Genomic DNA, 20,957 nt, shown 5'->3' on the forward strand with positions numbered 1-20,957 from the left:
GGATTTTAATTAGTTTGTACTAATGAATACATTTGTACATGTCCATTCTTTATTGGTAGCTTTTAGAGGAGCTGGTAAATTGGTCACTGTGGAGTGCCAGTGTTTCACTAACACCTAAGATAATTAATGCTTTCCATAGCTAGAGTCAACCAACAGTCTCGGGGGGCGGGGGGTAGGTATAAATTAGAATGAAAGATGAGATACTCAAAATACAGCTAGACTACTCATACATCAACCCACCGTTAAATAATGTTAATGTGAGACCCAAGATATGCTGAGAGCTGAGCTCCAGTCTCTGGACTACCCACAATATCTCCCAGGAGCTCCCAGAGCACCCTGCTCTATTTTCCACTGAGACTCTTGGAATGCCTTTTCCATATCTAGTCATATTCAAGTTTCTTCTTTTCTTGAAAATTCCTCCTTGGAAAATATGTATTTTTCTCAGTCCTTCCTATTCCTAATGTATTGCAGACTGGGGAAAAAATGAACTAATACTGAGTGCACTTGAACAAAGCAAATGCCCTCAGATCCAGTATTTTAGCTAACAAAGACCTCAAGCCAGCAAATATTTGGATGTGTTCACATGCAGGTTTTCATATAGAAAGTGGCCAGAAGACTGACACAAGGTGACCAAGATCAGCGAGATCTAAATAAGGATGGAAGTCCTTGAGATAGGATCAAGGTGGAATTAAATGCCCATGTCCAAAACTGACATTCTGAAAAATCCTGTTGAGCATCCACTTAACTCTGGAGACACAGAGGCGCTATAGGACTTTTATTCTAGTATTACCCACAAATTTCTCAGTCTTGACAGGGTTGAGCAAATCAGAAGCCATTATATACCTATAGCCTATTTATAGCCTCAGATTAGGTTGCAGAAACACCTAGCTCTCCAGTGAAGCTCACTCCAGTAAGTATCATATCACAAAAGAACCTATTTCTCTCTATTGACAATAAATGGAGCTTTAGGTCTCTCAGATATTGATGCATACAGCCAAGTAAGAGGAATTTAACCCCTAACCTAAGAGATGGAGTTTACCACTATAAATCCTAATAGCTCCTGCTCACCATAGGAACCCAAGATGTACGTGGGTTGAAGTGCCCCTTTGAGACACTTTTCTCTTGCACTGTGCAGGGAACCAAGGCACTTTACATAAGGTCCTGAAATCCATTCGGAAAGCCAGGCATTGAAAGTGAGGTGTTGCACTGGTTCATGTTGTAGTATCTCATTTCTTTTTGAAGTTTTAACTACTCTTTGTTTTGGTCACTAGCTCAGCTAAGGACCAAACTGTAATCATGTTTGTAACACTCCTGCTATTCTAAATTCTGGTGCCTGCTTGCACAGGGGAGCCTGATAATACCAAATTACAAGCTAAATTTCGAGCATCAAGCTAAGTGTATTAAGCCAGCTGTGTGCTATAAATTAAAATCTTAAAAACCTTCAGTAGAAAATGATTAACAGTTTATTGAATTACTAACAAGCAAGGAACTCATAAATAGAAAAGCATTTTCATTTAATTTACAAAACCAAGCCTGCTGGAAAAGAAAAAGAATAGAACAAAACAGAAGCTTATCACATGAAGTAAGGCAGTCAAAAAGAAAAGCAATGTTTATGCAACAGAAAATCGTAGTATCCAGTATTGTGCATTGATTGTGTTGCTCCTTCATTTTTCACTTCCACTGAATTTGAAAATATGCTGCTGAGCTGCAGTCACCTCTCGTAGCCTTTTAAACATCTACTAGAGTCTGGGGACACAGAGAGACAGATCTTTATGTGGTGCAGGTCAGTCCAGTTCCATGGACTTTTACTGGAAGTATGCTGGTTTACATATGCCATTGGCTCTAGTCCTGGTACTGCTTCCAAACCATTCTTAATGATGGCAGGACAGATTGATTTCAAAGGCAACATTATTGCTTTTACTGAGGTCACCTAGGGATTAATATGGGATCCTTCATATGGATTCATATGGGTTCCTATCAGCAGCAAAGTGAAACTACAAGTTCCCCTACTCAGAGCACTGATGACAGCATGGTTTCAAATGAGTGCACATTTGTAGAAGTAAGCCAGCACATGTCAGGTATGTGCCAGTCACAGAAAAGAGGTCTCATTCTCCATGGTGCAGTCAAGCAGCACATGAATAATTACAGACTGATTTCCAAAAGAAATATGGGACTTGTCAACAGCGTAATTTCAGTTCTGCCTTTCCTCATTAACACTTGATGGGAACTCCAGCATACATATGAGTCATCTAAGAGGCAAAAACCATCAGCCTCACCAAAGCTTTATTATTTTTTTCCTAATTTACAGCTGGCTTTTTTTCTAATGTCCTAGCCTGAACTTTACAAACCAGCTTCTTGGAAAGCATTAGGGCTCCTAGCACCTTTCAGGTGCCCAAGCACCCCCCTGAGATGTGAGAAGAATTAGGCACCTCCTAAGCACCAGATTCCCAAAAGCTGTGGGAAGCTGGGCCCAAGTCACGCTGTCATTGTAAGGACAAAGGAACTGAGGAAAAATCTCACCAAATAGGGAAGTGGTGGCAATCAGCTAAGGGAGGAAAACAGGAGTCCGAAAGGCCAAACCCAGAGTATAACAAGGCAATGGCAGTCTGCTCTAACATCCAAAAACCTCAAGGAGAAAGGAGCATGTCAACACCCTCGTGTAGGTATCCTGAAGAAGCTTGGGCCTGGGACTTAAATGACTTAAACTTTAGTTTTACTGCCAAGTGTTATTCTTCCAGGCAATTTCACTGCTCTTCCATGTCCTCACTGAGCCTGGTTTGTCTGGCAGCACTGTAAGCTTCTCTGAGGTATGTGTGCCACCTAACAATAGGGCCATGATCCTGCATTACTACTGAAACTAAATTACAAGTGAGCATAATTCATGATGATTTCCTTGGGCTGTCTCTCATCTCAGTGCTGCAGGATTGCTGCAGCTCTGCTGATCTTCACCTGCTGCAAATGTGCAAAGGAGCAGACCGCATTAGCGACCATACATATCTATATAAACATGTTCACTTCTCTTCCACATTTTCAGAAATGCAGCTGCATTTTTGGATGCACTCAGCTTGTGAACATCACATGTAAGCAGGCACACACACGAGTCTTTCAAGTTGTATGCAGGCACTGTGGGTGCAACAAAATTCCCATAAATTAATCAAGTTTTTCTTGTGGCAAGCTGGAAAGAAAGAGACCAAGGCAGAAACTGTTATTGTTATCTCTATTTTTAAATACTTGGAAGACACTCAGTTACTATGGTGGTGAGCACCATATAAGTACCTAGAGAGATATATTTGTACCAGGAGTGTTAAGCGTGAGGTTTTTCCATATCAAAGGTGCCAGCTTGCTGGAGATTCAGGGGGCCTCTAAGGAAAAAATGGTAGAAACATTTTGAAATCATGTCATTTTTAAGTCCTTTAAAAGAGAGTTTAAAAAGCTGAAACAGCTCTTATATGTTGTGTTGTTTTGCCACCCCCTCACAAGACTTCTGCATTTAATTTACTCTCCTGGCAATATTTCATCAGACAGGAAATCATTCTTTTCTTCTCCAGTACAGTTCTTTTAGAGGGGAAATGACACAAAATAATGTGCCAAAAAAAAGCTACATAATTAACACTATGCATCAACATACAAACACCCTTCATATGTATAATGCTATATTCTTTACATCAAGAGATGGACTTATTTGGTAGAATCACAACAGTAGTTACTAATGATACACAGAGTGAAAACTTGCAGAGAAGTCCAGAGGCAGGACACTGACCAGACTAGGAGTGCTGCTGGCTCTGCTAATTGATGAAACTTTTAATATGATGCTTGTTGAGATGCTTCTACTCAAACATTTAAAAATGGAAGCTCCTCTCATTACCAGATGAAATGCAGCAATAATACACAGTACCAAACCAGACATATCAGATAACAAAAAAATAAGACAGTATCTCCTCTATTGCAAGTATTATTCATTTAAGTTTAAATCAAGTGTATTCATTATTTTAAACTCCATCAGACAATCCTCACCAGGAAACCAGATGGCCAGTGTGCATACAGTCATGAGTGGGGGATATGTGAAGTTTCAGTGCAGAAGGCATCTATTTGATCTCAAGCAAACATAAGAAATTGTTGTTTTGAAAGCTTTTGTTGCTAGACAAACATCAAAAGTGGTTGATATGAAAATTTTTGTGACTGATCCTTGATTGTTATTACTCCCTCAAATAAATAAGCACACAGCATTCCTCTGGAGAGAGCTTACACACATCCCTAGCCTCAAGAAATGGAAATTCACCTAGGAGAGGAAATGAAGTTCATGCATAATTCCCTTCTCTTCCTTTCAGCATCCTCTCCAGGGAAAATCTGTGAACAGAGTGCCTTGTTATTAAAGGCTAAACCTGTCTTTAGCCAAGCCGTCAGCTGCCTGAGGGGATGACTGGATTCCTTAATACACTGATCAGTTCAGGGAATGGAAGAGGTATAGTCCAGGAGAGGACATGAAACATGTTTGGTCTGGTTCTGGGTAAACTAAGTGTGACAGTCCCCGAAAAAGTGTCTGAGCCTCAGCAGATAAGGCTGCCTGTTTCCCCCCAACCCCCCCACATAACTATGCCTTGCAACAGGATTAGTCTAGAACTGTTTGCTTTGAGTTTTTCTCCCTATTCTGACCTGAAACAGTCTGAGCTATAGACCATGGTGTTGAGCTCGCCCAGGATTTTTACACCTTTGTCCGAGCCCGAGCAATCCATACATGACCAAATACAACATAAATAACTATGCTAAGAGTTCAAACACTTCTGTAATCAGGCTTTGTGAAGGTGTTACATTATTTGACGGTTGCATGTACATCTAAGAATGTTGCTGAGACACAGACTTCCTATTTTAAGAGACATACAACAGTTAATTCTTGTCTCATGCTTCCTAAATCCCCACCGGTACTAGAGGGGTTGTACGAAATAGGACAGAATGTGGCTCTGGACATGCATGAGAAGAAATGGGAGAGAGACTGGGTAACTGACTGGGAGATCATTTGTAAAGCACCACTTCCAAGGGGCAAGCAAATATTAGCAGACCACTATGGTAAAAAGAGTCAAGAGGGCAAAGTCACTTGCTCCCAACACTCAACCTAATATTCAGGAAAACTTGGTGTTTAATTAGTTTCATGCAATGTCACCTTTCCTGACTTCTAAATGGTGCTGTGTGGTTGAAATGCCAAAGATAAGCAGTCTGGAAGGTTTTTTTTTTTTTTTTTTTTTTTAAAAAAAAACATTGATTCAGCAAGTGCTTACAAGGCCTCTTTCATATTTTGCCACACAAGCAATGTTTTGTGGGAAAGACAAGATGCATAAAGCATTGTGATGCTACAGCTCACTGTCCTCCCTTGTGACTAAAGAACATGATCTATAGACCTAGACAGATACAGCAAAATATGTTCCATGAGTTCATTTGAATATTTATACAAGTTAACTTCATGTGTGCTCCCCTTCTTTTTGAAATCTTTTTCCACAAATAAGTTTATTTGTAGGGCTGTTCCCCAAAACAGTACATTTTTACATGGTCATTGGAGAATCTTAGTGGAAAATTAATTTTGAGTTCTTACCACAAATATTTGTACTAAAGCATACTACAATAATGATCCTGGGCACTGGCCAGGAATTAAAGCTCTATTGAGCTAAGCACTCTGCATAAATAACTGAAGACGATTATTCAGTCTGCTGGACCTAGAAAGATTTTTATTCTTCTGAGTGCAGTGTGCACAGAGTGCAGAATTTCCCAGATTCCTTAAGCAGATAAAGTTGGTAAATGGACTGTTGACTACACTGCAAGATGTATATACCTCTACCAGGAAGCCTCACTGAAGAGATCACTGTTCTAACATACATGATGAATACAGCATGGCAATATTTTTACATTTACTGTAAGTGTTTTCTAGAAGCATTCAGATTTAAGCAAGTTCAGACTACTCCATTTTAGATGAAAAAGATGAGGATAAACAAACAATAGAGTTCATAAAGTACATTCTCATGTAAAGCTGTCCCATGGTGTACCCCATGGAGAGGAGAAATCCAGAGCATTTATTCATTTATACTTTCCTGACCACCCCAAAGCAGAGCTCATATACCTACAGGACAAACAGTCAAGAGTAGGGAGTAGAAACTGAAAGGAATGACTTCCCTTTTTAAGTACAACTGACAATTTTGTTTTTACTGGGTGGGCCTACTCCACCATGCCATGTAAGTTTATGCAAAGCCATTCATTTTAATTTCACATAGACCCAGAAACTTATAGAATTTGTCATATGAAAACACATACATTCTGCAAATATTCATAATGCTGAATGGTAGATCTGATATTCTGAGAGAATGATTCACAAACACATCAACTAATAATCACATACCTTATGTACTTTCAGAAGAAAGGAAAAAGGAAAAAGGATGCTTCTAAGTTTGAAAACAGAAATAATTGGTTCTGATGCAATTTCCCCTGCAAGATGTGCTAGGTTGTAAGGAGCTGGTTGTATGATACTAGCTTTTAAATTACTCAGGAAAACCGCAGGACAATATGAAACAGAATGAGAAGTGACAAGTGCTAACCTACAAAGAAATTTTGTGACATTGCCAAAATAGTAAGAATAGGAAGGGTATGCTCATGGAGAATAAGTAGCACTTCTTTGGCTCCTGCTTTTGCATAGGGTGCATTTGCAAACATGATGGGCCAGACTAATAAAAAACAGATGAGCAAAAGGGAAACAATACCTTCTTATCCCATACTGAATCCATGTGACCAAGTCAGATTCATATGAAGGGGGAGGGATGTGGAGATAGAAAATCCAAAGGGAACACAGCAATACTACCATAGAGAAGAGCATTATGTTATAGTAGAGATGCCATTAAAATTTTGAAGGAGACAACTGGGAGGACAGTACGAAACCATGCCTTTACCAGCTTCTCCTGTAATGCTCCCATTTAAATATGTCTCCCTCTGTCAGGTCTTTGCTAGGCTTCCCAAATTTCTTTCTGGCTGAGACAAGACTTGATTTGTATTTCCCCATTGCCAGTGCTGTGTGCATTACTTTAAACCACCACAAACAAGCTTACTATGGTTGATACTCAATGGATCACAACACAAATTACGTAAGATTGTTTTCTTGGTCAGTTTATCCTCACTTATTTTCTTCTTTGGGCAGACTGGGGGACCATATCTGTTGTGAAGAATTGTGAGAAATCAAAACTTGCTGATTTTTCAAGGAGCACAGGACTCTTAACAGAGGAAGTGACACTTTGGGGCATCCACTTCCAGTGTAAGTTGACAAATTATGTCCCTAATGGGACACCCAGGAAACTGACTTGTTCTGCAGGTAGACTGAAGTCCTTCAAGACCCCCTGAGGTCTTTGGCAGCTACAGTTACATAGCTACAAGCTGCTTTCATGCAGATGCTTCTGTATGGATAGCATTACTGCTAATTACAGTCTACTACAGTGATTTCTTTAACAGCCCTTTAACTAGTTTTCTCCCAGGAAAACCGATCTGTTTCTCCTACTCTGACAACAGAATGAAATTGCACAGACTTCCATGACAGCAATAGAGTACATATTGGATGGAAAAGCTACTCCATAATATACTGTGCCCACTAATGCTGTCAGGAGCTTTTCTATCAACTTCAGTAGCCTTTTCATCATGCAACTGATATATCATGATAGTGCATTTTAATGCAATAGTCCCTCTTCCTTAGGAAGACTTGAATCATCATCTGGTTTTGATCATAACCTGTAAAAGGACAAGCTACAGCTTGTTTAAAAGGTCAAGATAGAGAAATGTCATTTGGAGCTTGACCAGCATCCAGAGAGGTTACTGAGAACTTTGCTGTTAACTTCAATGTGACTGACTGACCTGGGTGATTGTTCAGTATAACACAGATACAGCTTCAAGAACTACTGGGCTTGCTTCTGCACAAAAACAAGAAGATACACTGGTGTATATTATATGAAGTATTCTGGAAGAGAATCCTGTCTGCTAATGCCCAGTGGTCTGAAAGAATAGAGGGAGTTTTCTCCCCCCACTCTCCCACCTACCAGTCTGGAAGAATATTGAAGAAAGTTGAAGGAAGGTATCCATTAATGAATAATGGTCCCATGTAGGTACAGTCTATTCATCTACATGATAACCAGTAGAATGTGTATGGGATTTTTTCCTCCCATCACAAGTTCTCACATTCTGGCTTATCACTGCTGTACATACATTATCTCAAGCTGCACATTGTGCCTAGTGCAGGACAGACTTTTCTGAAGCTCAGTCTCTCCCATTGCTCATCTCCTTGAGCCAATGAGCAAAGTACTAGGACAAGGCAATGCCAGTTCAAAAGAACTTGGGACTGTTCACACACTTGTGTAATAAAATCCTTCAGTAGAAGTGAGACTAAGAGGCCCCTGCTGCAGTGGTAACAGCTAAACAAGACTAAGGATATCATGTTGCTGTCTGATGAGGGTCAAAAAAGAACATGCCTTCATAAGTGTCTACTACCACCACCATAAGAGGAGTCTTCAGACTGAATTCCCCTGAATGCTTTACAGTGACAGCAGTGCCATACATGTCTTGAGGGAGAGGGCTGATTGTCATGGTCATAGTTTTGTTTTCTCCATTTTTTAGCCAGCTTAGAGGTGGGCCTAGAATTCCTTTTCTACAAACAATACACGAATACGACTTCATCTATAGCAGTGTCTCCACTGCACAAATCAAAAATCCTGAAAACAGAGCATCTTTATTCCAATTGTTATTAAGGTTCATTTTCAGCAGCTCTTCCCGATTTTATGACCAAGAGCAAGGGCAGTGACCAGATACAAAGCTTCCCTCTGCAAACTGTTTTCATAGCACCACTCCTTTTTCATACCAAAATGAAGTGGTTTTGGTTTGGGTTTTTCCTCCCCTTTCAGGAGGGGGAAAGCTTCAATTTGACAGGGACATAAACATTAGAATTTGCTGATAGTAACAACCACAATGGAAAATATAAGACATTGACATAATGTAGATTTCTTGCCAAAAACATGTTATGGAAAATCTATACTCCGTGTACGCAAATTTATAGCACACCCCACTTTCCAGAGGAATAAATCACTTTTTGCTTGAATTCTAGACACAGCTAATAAGGAAAGAGCTATGTTTTCCGCATCTTTGATTTAGAATTCAATCTCAGGTTGAAAGTTCTGACTGATACCCATAACTGACATTGGTTTGTCTACAGTGAAAAGGTATCCCTCTGTTTATAATAGAGATAGAAGTATGCCACAACTAACCAGAATCACATATTTGAATGATGCAGCCCTTTCTCAGTCAGAATTCCCTTTGAGGAAAGAAAGCAGAATGTCTCTAAAAAGGCTGCAGGATCAGTAAGTCTAAACTGAACTTGACAGGACAATTTTATTTGTGATGAGATTCAAGGTAAAATGAGCTCAGTTCATAATGTGCTCAAACAGTAAAGAGAAAAAAAATGCTTTTCAGCTGCCCAAAGAATGGGTGGCATAATTTTGCTTGCTTTCCTTTTTTGTTAACTTGAGGATTCAAATGGTTTTGCTGTCAGAGTACCTTTGTTCTTAATAATTTAAGACACTAACAAGCCAAAATATTTTTTTTCTACCCTTTGTGTTTTATATTACTAACATCTACTGATTTCATTTACTGTAACTTTATGTAAACAGCTCTGACGGGAACGTCACCTCTCTAATAGGAAAACTAAGCATAAAGATATCTCTTAATGTCTTAGGATGCATTGCCTCAGGGGGCCCAAAAATTCTGTTCAGACCAACACAAAAGTCAAAATGTTTATCCAGAACAACTGTTCAAATATCTCATCTCTGAAAAACCTGGCTCTGGACTTTTCAGAGAAAAGACTTGCATTTTCCTGCTTTTCACTAGAAAAGATGGACTACAAGACCAAGTTTTGATTAGAACAGTATATTTGCATAGTTCAATCCTTGTCCTGTTTATGAATGTCTACAAACTGATGCTGCCTCATATTCAGCTGGGTCTATAATTAAAGTTGATCAAAATGTTTTCCTTTGAAAACTGTTTCCCATGGTAATGGCATTTTAATCAAATTTTGATCATTTGTGTGTAAAATGTTTTTGCCTCCTATAGGAGGAAAATGAGATCTCAACTACAAAATTGCGATTGTCCCTGAAAGTTCAATTTGGCTTCTTTCTTTGGGGGGGAATAATGTTTTCTGATTCTAATTGGTTTATGCCATTCAAGGGGCAGAAATCGGTTCCTGCCTGCCACTTTGTTAGAGTCCATACTCCCTGACTAGATCAAGAAAAGCAATGACTCGCCCTTTAGAACACTGGAGTGTGAGTCCTGATTCACCCCACCTACACGGAGTGCCAAAGTTTGGAGCCTGTTTGACCCAGAATCTTTCCCTGGAAGCTGCTCCCAAACCAGAAACATTTGTACTCTGTCCATCAGAGAAAATGAATGGCACCAGAGTGAGGGCATCAACTGCACTTCCTGCCTTTGTCTTGCAACAAAAAGGAACAAGTATCCTGGGACATGGGCCATGTTCCTTATTTCTTCTGGAAAAAAGGCAGCAGGTCAGATTACATACATTTTACACATTTTTACCACTAGGAGTACTCTGTTTGAAACAACCATCTATTTATTCAGTGGGGGAAAGAAAGGGATCAGCCTGCCTGTCTCTACCAACTCTTGAAGGAACTCTATGCAAGTGACTCCTAACTTCGGTATCTCAGTTACGGGCCTAACATTAGGCAGGATGGATCAGGCCACAGAGACTATGTTTATGAGCAAGATCTTCGTAATTAGTTTACCTTTATTCACCTTCCCCATTCACATAGTAACTATACATGATCTTGCTCAAAATATTTAAGTCTTATGTTTTTTTTCTCATGCATTTCAAACTGTGTCTGTTCTAGCCTCATTTGCACCTGCATTGACTTCTGTAGAATTCTTCTGTTTACCTTAATATGAGCTCAGAATCAAGGTCTCTTAGTATGTGGTTTGAACACAAACTGAAGCCCTTCCTGTTTTTCAAATAGATACAGGAGGTAAGAGATCAAGCCAAGGCTCTTGCTGTCTGACAACTGTCATTAAAGATTATTTTGATAATGGAAAACAACTTAGATCCATATTCCCCAGCAAGAAATATAATCTGTCCTTACCATTCTCAGCAGATGTTTTGTCTTTTCCATTTGTAGCTCCGGTTCCTTGTCTCTGGGAGAAGAAAAAAGTGGTTAGAACAAACTTGGATGCACACTTTCCCCCTTAGAATTACTAGCAGTTACAGCCTCTCTTCAACCTTGGATAGTCATTCACCTTCATGAAAAATTGCTTTGAAACACTACCAGTCAGAATAGTAATGCTTAGCACCACCTAGGCATAGCTGTATAACTATGCACATACAATTATTATCTGTTAGTGATGGAGTAAGTGTATTCAAGTTTCCATCAGAGCAAGGGTACGAGCTACAGTAGTACATCTCTCCAGGTCTGTCATGAATCATTTCCATGATTCAGTTACTTTTTTGGTCAGAACACTCATCTTTCTGCCTTTGTCACAAGCAGAGAGAACTTTTCACTTCAGTTCAGTAAGTAAAATATAATTAAAAGATGCAGTAATGGAAAGTTGTTTTAACCAAGGAATAGCCTCATGGCTTTCCATGAAACAAATTGTAATTTAAGTCTCTTTACTAAGTGATAGGTGGTAAATGCCAGTGCAGTCCAAATATAAATATACACAGTGACAGAACTGTATTAGTGTGGTTACACTATTATGCAACTTATTAGCTTAGGAAAGGCCACTCAATGAAAATTATGCTGCATCCCCCAGAGACAGCATCTCACAGATGGAGATAAAGTACTTTAGTAAGCTAGTATGGTAAAACTTGCATTCCTTATGCAAAGTTATTCATACTTGTGTGTATTATTGAAATGGATTAAAGAATTTGGCCTCTAGGGTTTCCATCTGAAAAATTAGGAGTATTAAATTCAGTGAATAAATCCAACTGCATTGAGGCAGAGGAAGCACATCCTCACACATCAGGAAAGCTAACAGCTGCAGCAGCACTGCAAGCCAAATCCTTTGCACCATAATATGGATGGTCATGTCAATTTTCATATGAAAAATCATATAGGCATATATACCTTTAAGGATTTAGTCTTGAATGCTTGATTAAAACTCTACTGTCCCTTCATCTCCCACAGTGGTTGCATTTTCAGGGTATTCTGTGTATATGGAACTAATCATGACATTAGTACAAAACCTTCACATATACTCTTAATTCTTACTGTAGAAAGCTAGAGGGAAAAAGTTCTTCAGTCCCCTCAGAAGAATAGCAGGAGAGCTACATATGGTCTACAGAGCTTCCACATGCCTGTGGTGAGGTTTCTCATCTCCCTTGAGATAGCAAATGTTAGTGCATATCTCTGCTCCACTGGCTCTACCTTCTCTCACACTCTGTGGAATAAGACACAGAGCATCCCTACAGAAAAGAGTTCTGAGCCCATAACCACAGCTACTGTTTCCCTGTGCAATGGAAACATTTTTGTTTCTCCCTGGAGCCTCATTGCCTCAGACAGGAGAGAAAACTTTGCAAATAACATCAGAACAGAAGGGAGGTCTGACAGGATAAAGTTTTTATAAAAGCATAACTTACCAACAGCCAGAAATCAATAAACTCACCCAACAACCAGCTTGCCAAAGATATTAACCTTTATGCCTTTATTTAAACTTTGGTTAATATTTCAATGCTGGCTGGCTTGCAGGATTATTATTAGCAGCTGATTCCACATTTGAAATTAGATTTCAGTGCAAGTTTGCCAGGACCTCCTTAAAAAGGAAAATACAGGATTTTTCCTATCTAAAAACTGTAACCATATCACTTTTTCCTATTTATTATTAAATGTTTTTTTCCAGGTTGTTTTATTTCCTGAGGGTATCAGGATGTGCTGTTTAGCATTTATGAAAGCTTCTCTTTCCTCCCTAGGCTACACCTGTCAGGGTCAGCCTGCTGTTGATGGAGTGCTAGAATAGGGATGCACGCATTTATTTCATGTCTCAGGATTCAAGGCAGTAGGGGAAAGTTCTCAGACAATGAATAAAATCCTGGTGCCATTAAAGTCAATGAAAGTTTTACTATTCATAAAGCCAAGATTCTTCTGTACATCTGAAATCAGTCTAAAAGTGTTACAGCCATCTATTTGATTGGTGACCACTGAATATATAGAGAATGAAGCCTGAAAGTCTGCCAAATGAGCTTCTGACACCTTTCCTTCCATCATGTGTATATCTTTATCTAAAAGCACTGTGCTGTCTTCCCAGAGATTGCAGTAGATTTAGGCAAAAGTGAAAAATCAGTCTCTCCTTAACAAGGCATTGAAATTCTTGCGAAAAAGCCGTATACTATGTGATCATCCACCCACAAAGCCTTTAGCCTTTGATTTTAATTCACTCAGTGGACCTATTTTTTAAAATAGTTTAAGATGCTGGTAATACTAGCACCTGGAGCCTCTTGCTTCTTTCATTACCTTGCATGATGCTTCTACAGGCTGCAAGATAAGGCTTTGCTTTTTAATGCTTTATTCAAAGCATGGGAGGAATAAACACTGGGAGAAATTGGGGCTATTTTCAAGAAGTAATGGAATAAGACACTTGAAATGTTGCTAACAGATACTGTCCTCATACAACAGACCAAATTAAAATCAATGAAATAAAACATTAATTTCTGGGGTTTGTTTTTACACAAATAATCTACAGGTTGTTGACCACATTTAAAAGACAATAGTCCAACTCTTGTTTCTTATAACTTGTAGCCAGCTTCTCTTATTCATAGCTTCTAAAACTCCTCAGCATTTTCTAATGCAAGTACTACTGTCCATCAGAGGATAGAAACATTGAATAAGCTTTCAACTAGGCATCAAAGAAGAAATATTAGGGCCAAAATGAACACAAGTGCAAAACCATAATGATTATACAGTAAGATAGGATAAACAGTTTTGTTGCTATGTTGTGTAGGAGGAAACAGTTGACTGCTTGGGTTCATATTAATTTTTAACTCAGTGGTTTTGCAGAATAAAGGCACATCATTAAAAGAGTCTCCAAAAAAAAAATCAGAGTCACTCCAGATTTGTCAGAGGAAAGAAGGCTACTGCCATATGCCAAAAATCACAATAAGAGAAGAATAAGTTTATTTTCCTGCAAAATTCAGTGCTATACACAGCAGCTGTTGAATGTGGCATGAGAGACTGTACTAAATTAGTCCCCCTGGTGTACAAACTAAGGTCAGAAGTGAATTTTCAGCAGGAGGACTTTTAAGAATGTTAAATTACTGCAGTAAGCTTTTCTACTCCATTCCTCCAACCCCTCTTGCACCCCAAGCCTAATTTTTGCCTTTAATCTTACATTCTGTTCCTGTCTTGAGATTTCCTGACCTTTTCAATTATGCTCCCAGTTAGCACAGTGTTCAGGATTGTAGCCAGGTGTTGATTACAAAGGTTTTTTTTTTTTAAATGAGCCGCAGAAAGTCCAAAGCTAGGGAAGTGAAAGTGCCAGGAATCTCTAACAAATGGGCCCTTACAGTAATCACATTACTCTGCTTCATCTGAGTGTAGGGCCAGCCAGGTATAGCACGCTATATCCCAGTAAAGCAGCAGCTGCAGATTTGCAGAGGTGGAATGTTTCTACAAAGAACAAAGCAGCATCCAAGGGTAGAATTAAGAGAATAAAAACAGTAGAAGTTTTTTTGTAAAGTTCATATTGGAAACAGCTACTGTAAACTTGACTAGTCTGAGAATAAAAACCTAATTTTCACTAAGATGTTTTAGGATATTCTGTTCTCACTGACTGCAGAGGAACAGCAGTGAAATTTGTGCATATCCTAAGCTTTTCATAGACCTTGTTTTGCTTCAGGGTCCAACTCCAACAGAAAAGGCATGATGTGTATGACAAGGAAACATGTTGGTGCAATACAGCACAAAGAAAGGTCTGAGCCTTTGGTCAGCAAGCCAGCTGCATGCCAAGCCAGCCTTCTTCTGTGCAACCAGGAGTTCTCTAATTTGTTTGATAAAATTTATATACTTCAGAGAAAACTGTTTCATAAGTATCTAATTTTTTGTAGCCTTCTGCTTTGAGTTCAACTGCTCTAGCCTCAGAAGGAAGAGTACTGAAAAATGTTTTTACAAATTTAGATTATAACTTTTCTGCAGATAAAAATGTCACTATAAATATCTGCTTAAGGACTTTCCAAGGTTTCCAACTAAGGAAAGCTTGGAATTTCCCTAGTCTACAACATAGTGATAAGGAGATAAAAGCAATTTATACCTGTCTGTTTCTGTTCAGGACTAAATACTTCCTGTTCAGTGCCTCAAATTAGGACAGTCGTAGGGGATTTTATCTAGGAATGAAGAAGGAAACAGAACTCTTGCAGGCCTATTTTTATTTAGTGTTGGTTGATCTTTGAAGATACTGAGAGCTTTCAATTATTGAAACATGTCCCAGTTGAGGTTTATTAGACTATGGGCATAGGTAGATCCCAAAGTATACTTTTACCATAACTGCCTGAAGCATTATAGTGCATTTTTCATTTTCACCTAGGCAGAATTTTGATGATATTGCATTACCATGCTTACTATTTCATACACAGTGAAGACAATGAATTAGAAATAAATATGGAACAAACACAGAAGATCCTGTTCAGATGTGGGACTTCCATATTTCACACAGACTTTCCCCTGTAGTTTGTCCAGTATACTATACAACTCCCATGATGCTGAGAACCCAAAGAATCTCCCATGCTTTTTAGCACCAGATATCTTTCTGATTCTATTCAACAGCAAATTCATAACATATGCAATTTAATTGGGCATTGAGGGAAACATAGGGTGTTGATCAATCAATAGCCTATGTGTACATGCCATTTGAAGATAATTATGTGACAAGGTGATATCCTGAGCTGGCTGAAATCAATTTGCAATTGCTGTTCTTTCACACTCTAGAAGAGAACACAAGCCTTATGTCAGAAGTTAGATGAATATCCAAATTTAACTAAGAAGGGCAAAAACCAAGCAGCTATGACCTGAAACAAGTGAATATGTTCTGCAGAATTTGGTATTTCAAGGTTTTTGTATATTCAACTGGTATTCAATATGATTAACTTAAACTCTTTACTGGAGATTTCTTCTTGTTCACTGTGTTTAACAACCTCTAAGGTCACAGAATCACAGAATCACTGAGGTTGGAAGGGACCTCTGGAGATCATCTAGTCCAACCCCCCTGCTCAAGCAGGGTCACCTACAGCACATTGCACAGGATTGCATCCAGGCGGCTTTTGAATATCTCCAGAGAAGGAGACTCCACCACCTCTCGGGGCAACCTGTTCCAGTGCTCTGTCACCCTCACAGTGAAAAAGTTTTTCCTCATGTTCAGATGGAAGTGTCTGTGTTTCAGTTTGTGCCCATTGCCTCGCGTCCTGTCGCTCGGCACCACTGAAAAGAGTCTGGCCCCATCCTCTCGACACCCTCCCTTCAGATACTTGTACACATTGATAAGATCTCCTCTCAGCCTTCTCTTCTCCAAGCTAAACAGGCCAAGCTCTCTCAGCCTTTCCTCATAAGAGAGATGCTCCAGTGCCCTAATCATCTTTGTGGCCCTTCGCTGGACTTGCTCCAGTAGTGCCACATCCCTCTTGTACTGGGGAGCCCAGAACTGGACGCAGTACTCCAGATGTGGCCTCACCAGGGCTGAGTAGAGGGGGAGAATCACTTCCCTCGACCTGCTGGCAACACTCTTTCTGATGCAGCCCAGGATACCATTGGCCTTCTTGGCCACAAGGGCACATTGCTGCCTCATGCTTAACTTGGTGTCCACCAGCACTCCCAGGTCCTTCTCAGCAGAGCTGCTTTCCAGCAGGTCAACCCCCAACCTGTACTGCTGCATGGGGTTATTCCTCCCCAGGTGCAGGACCCTGCACTTCCCTTTGTTGAATTTCATGAGGTTCCTCTCTGCCCACCTCTCCAGCCTGTCCAAGTCTCTTTGAATGGCAGCACAGCCCTCTGGTGTATCAGCCACTCCTCCCAGTTTTGTATCATCAGCAAACTTGCTGAGTGTGCACTCTGTGCCTTCATCCAGGTCATTGATGAAGAAGTTGAACAAGACTGGACCCAGTCCTGACCCCTGGGGGACACCGCTAGCTACAGGCCTCCAACTAGACTGTGCCACTGATCACAACTCTCTGAGCTCTGCCATTCAGCCAGGTCTCAATCCACCTCACTGTCCACTCATCTAACCCACACTTCCTGAGCTTGTCTATGAGGATGCTATGGGAGACAGTGTCAAAAGCCTTGCTGAAGTCTAGGTAGACAACATCCACTGCTCTCCCCTCATCTACCCAGCCAGTCATTCCATCATAGAAGGCTATCAGATTGGTTAGGCATGATTTCCCCTTGGTGAAGCCATGCTGACTACTCCTGATCACCTTCTTTTCCTCCACATGCATGGAGATGGCTTCCAGGATGAGCTGCTCCATCACCTTTCCAGGGATGGAGGTGAGGCTGACTGGCCTGTAGTTCCCTGGGTCCTCCTTCTTGCCCTTTTTGAAGACTGCGGTGACATTGGCTTTCTTCCAGTCCTCAGGCACCTCTCCTGTTCTCCATGACCTTTCAAAGATGATGGAGAGTGGCTTAGCAATAACATCCGCCAGCTCCCTCAGCACTCATGGGTGCATCCCATCAGGGCCCATGGATTTGTGGGTGTCAAGTTTGCTTAAATGATCTCTAACCCACTCCTCCTCCACCAAGGGAAAGTCTTCCTCTCTCCAGACTTTCTCTCTTGCCTCCAGGGTCTGGGGCTCCTGAGGGCTGGCCTGACCAGTAAAGACTGAAGCAAAGGCAGCATTCAGTAACTCTGCCTTCTCTGCATCCTTTGTCACCAGGGCACCCACTCCATTCAGCAAAGGGCCCACATTTTCCCTAGTCTTCCTCTTGCTGCTGATGTATTTGAAGAAGCCCTTGTTGTCCTTGACATCTCTAGCCAGATTTAATTCCAAACGGGCCTTAGCCTTCCTCGTCGCATCCCTGCATACTCTGACAACATTCCTATATTCCTCCCAAGTGGCCTGTCCCCCTTTCCACTTTCTGTATACGTCCTTCTTCTGGTTGAGTTTTGCCAGGAGCTCCTTGCTCATCCATGCAGGTCTCCTACCTCCTTTGCTTGACTTCCTAGGTCATGTATTGAATTGAAGCTATAGCATTTCCACACAGGTGGAGAAAAAAATACTCTTCACCACTCAACCACAACCTGGTCAAGAATTCAATAAGGACCACAGATATTATATTTAAGATAGAAAGTTAACAGGAATAGCAATGATGCTGCAGAAAGATTCCTGTTTACTGAAGCTGCCAAGAGGGATACCTTGCCTTTAAATGATGAAAGCAGAATTTTAGTGCCATTGGGTTTTTTGGAATAACATATCAAAAAGTATGAAGATGAAGAGATGGGATGGATAAAGGGTGTACTTCTGGCAAGGCATGCACAAGCTCTGCTGTTTCACTCATTCTCTCCTATTAAAAGTCTTCTCAAAACTGGTCTGCAATAGAGCTAGATGTTAAATCCCAAACCAATTTCTGTAACATATAGCCTCATTCACATCAGTAACAGCGAGTCACCTAAAGAACATCTGCAGAAAAAAATGAAGAATCCTTTAGAAAAGCTTATATATAGTTACAAGAACTGTATTAGAAGGTACACAAGTAAGCTTTCCTCACTGCTGTTTTTGCTTCCTTTATAACTTCTTCCATACTACAGATGTGGTACTGAATATTAGTGAGATGAAAGCATCCTTCAAAAACCTACCTTTAAGGTAACAGCATGAAGTACGGAACATCTAGCCAGTATTTTGACTGAATGAAGGGCAAGTCTGGTAACATGTCTTGTTGATATCTATCTTACACACCAGCACAAGAAATCACAGATCACATCTGCTGACCAGCAGTAAGGAAAAATATTAACACATACTCTTCAGTACAAAGGTATCCACTTCCAGTTTTGACAAAAGTCACTTACATTTCTTGTATACAAGTGACTTTCTGGAGACTACCACTTTTCCTTCACTGTTCCTACCTTAGGATTTCCATTCTTTAGGATGTAGCTTCTACTCTTGCCTACGTGACACCCTTCCTGCATGTTCCTTTATACAATGGGAATTCTCTATAGCCATTTTTCTGCTGTCTTATGTTGCCAGGGCAGCATAATGTTGCCAGAGCAAAGGTGCCAGAATCCATCTTTAATTAGTAGGTGTCAAAATTAACTGCTCTCTGGCACTCTGACAATTTCCGTAATTATCTTCATCAGTCAAGTAGTGTTCTACTTGACTAGCTCTTGATTGTCCTTAATTTTATTAAGAATCTCCAATAACTATTTTTATAAATTAAAACTGCATAGGTGGGCTGAGATGTACTGAAGTGATTTAAACTGCAGTGGCTAAAAATTGGCACTGTGAGCCACGCTACTTGGCACTTTCATAGTCACTGAAAGCATATGAACATGCACATTGACAGACCAGTAACCAAAGTAACATTTTTCAGAAACTAACATGACTGTAGATAACTACAGCAGATTTTCCTTTTAGGCACTGTGGGTCACTGCCCGCCCTTGTATCACAAAGGCCTGGGCATGGTACAGTCTCCTGCTCTCCTTTTATTTCCCCAGTGGCACACCTAGCCTCACCAAATGACAAGTTGCAACATGGTGGAACCAGCTGCCAAAATACTACCTCTCCAATAACCATCTTCCTAAACAAGTTCCCTTTGTCTTTCTATAAAGGGCAGAATCTGGCCCTCAGCATTTCAGGTTAAATAGGCACCTAATGAAAGAAGGTGTCTACTGAATGCTGGAAACAGGCAGAGAAGAAGTCAGTCTGGGATGCAAGAATGGTTCCTCATAGTGTTGTTTTTAAATATTCTAATAGCACAGAGGAGAAACTTTCATTTTCTCCCACTTTTGCAAATGCTGTGCTGCAATTTATAAGTCAGCAGAGTGAGAACCTGCTGATTTTGTATTCAAGTTCAACATAATGTTCTAAGCAGAATATTTACACCGACACCAAACGTAATCAATGTAATTAGCAAAAACAGCTTGCTTAATGCTTAGGTTATTAGTATATTTTAAATTTAAGCATTATTAAGCAGATATTTCTCCAAAGACATTAATCAGAGTTTGAGGGAGGGATTAATGGAATCTTTGAAGTTAATTTTGAAAGCAACAGTAAGGATGTATTCCCCAAATCCTGTTAATTACTGTGCCAGGCATGACAAGTAATCCTTTTTCTGCAAGAAACAGGACTCAATCCTGCAAGAGTTATTTACAGAGGTAACTCATATGTGGACAAGTAGTTGTCTTTTACTTATGCAGATAACTAGTGCACTAAAGTTGGAACCACAGCATGGTACTGTGAAATTTAAGTTGCCTGTTAGGTTTCAGTTAGCGAAGGGCAAACAGGGTAAAAAACTACAGAATATGCCTTCTTACACCACTTGCCAAAAATTACCTCAGCTTTCATCTGGACACGGATGACACAGCCCATATCTTAATTACACCGAAAACTGATAAAGAGGAAACATCAAGATGACTCAAGAGGAATATTTCAATTATATAAAAATTGATTAAGCTAGGTGGCATAAATGAAAGTGACTGAGGTTAAGATAGTCTCCTTTTTTCCTTTCCTCTCTAATTTTTATCTATTTGTAGCATCAGACTTTGCAGTACAGTTCCAGAAAGGGCTGTTTTAAGCAGGAAATCTGCCTTAGAACTCATACTTCCCAGTCTAGCCTAATCTAGCCACACCTTCCCATCCCCAAGGTCTCAGCTGTTTGGATACAACTGTTTGCAAGGCCATACAGAAAAAAAGAGCACTAAAATTATTCAAGTTAAAAATAGCCCTTCAGCAGACCTGTGCTGAAAATAGAATCATTGAA

The 20,957-nt window shown here is 40.1% G+C and overlaps 1 protein-coding gene across 2 annotated transcripts in view; it reads right to left on the reverse strand.

Moving 5' to 3' along the window:
• PCP4 (Purkinje cell protein 4) overlaps nt 1-20,957 on the reverse strand; it is a 48,028-nt gene that overhangs the window by 22,168 nt on the left and 4,903 nt on the right. For both annotated transcript variants that reach the window (XM_067289771.1, XM_067289770.1), the window contains exon 2: nt 11,154-11,205. In XM_067289771.1, the coding sequence (XP_067145872.1) occupies nt 11,154-11,205 (52 nt within the window). The remainder of the gene's footprint in view (nt 1-11,153; nt 11,206-20,957) is intronic.

Source organism: Apteryx mantelli, chromosome 1 (assembly GCF_036417845.1).
Source record: "Apteryx mantelli isolate bAptMan1 chromosome 1, bAptMan1.hap1, whole genome shotgun sequence".
Classification (NCBI taxonomy): domain Eukaryota; kingdom Metazoa; phylum Chordata; class Aves; order Apterygiformes; family Apterygidae; genus Apteryx; species Apteryx mantelli.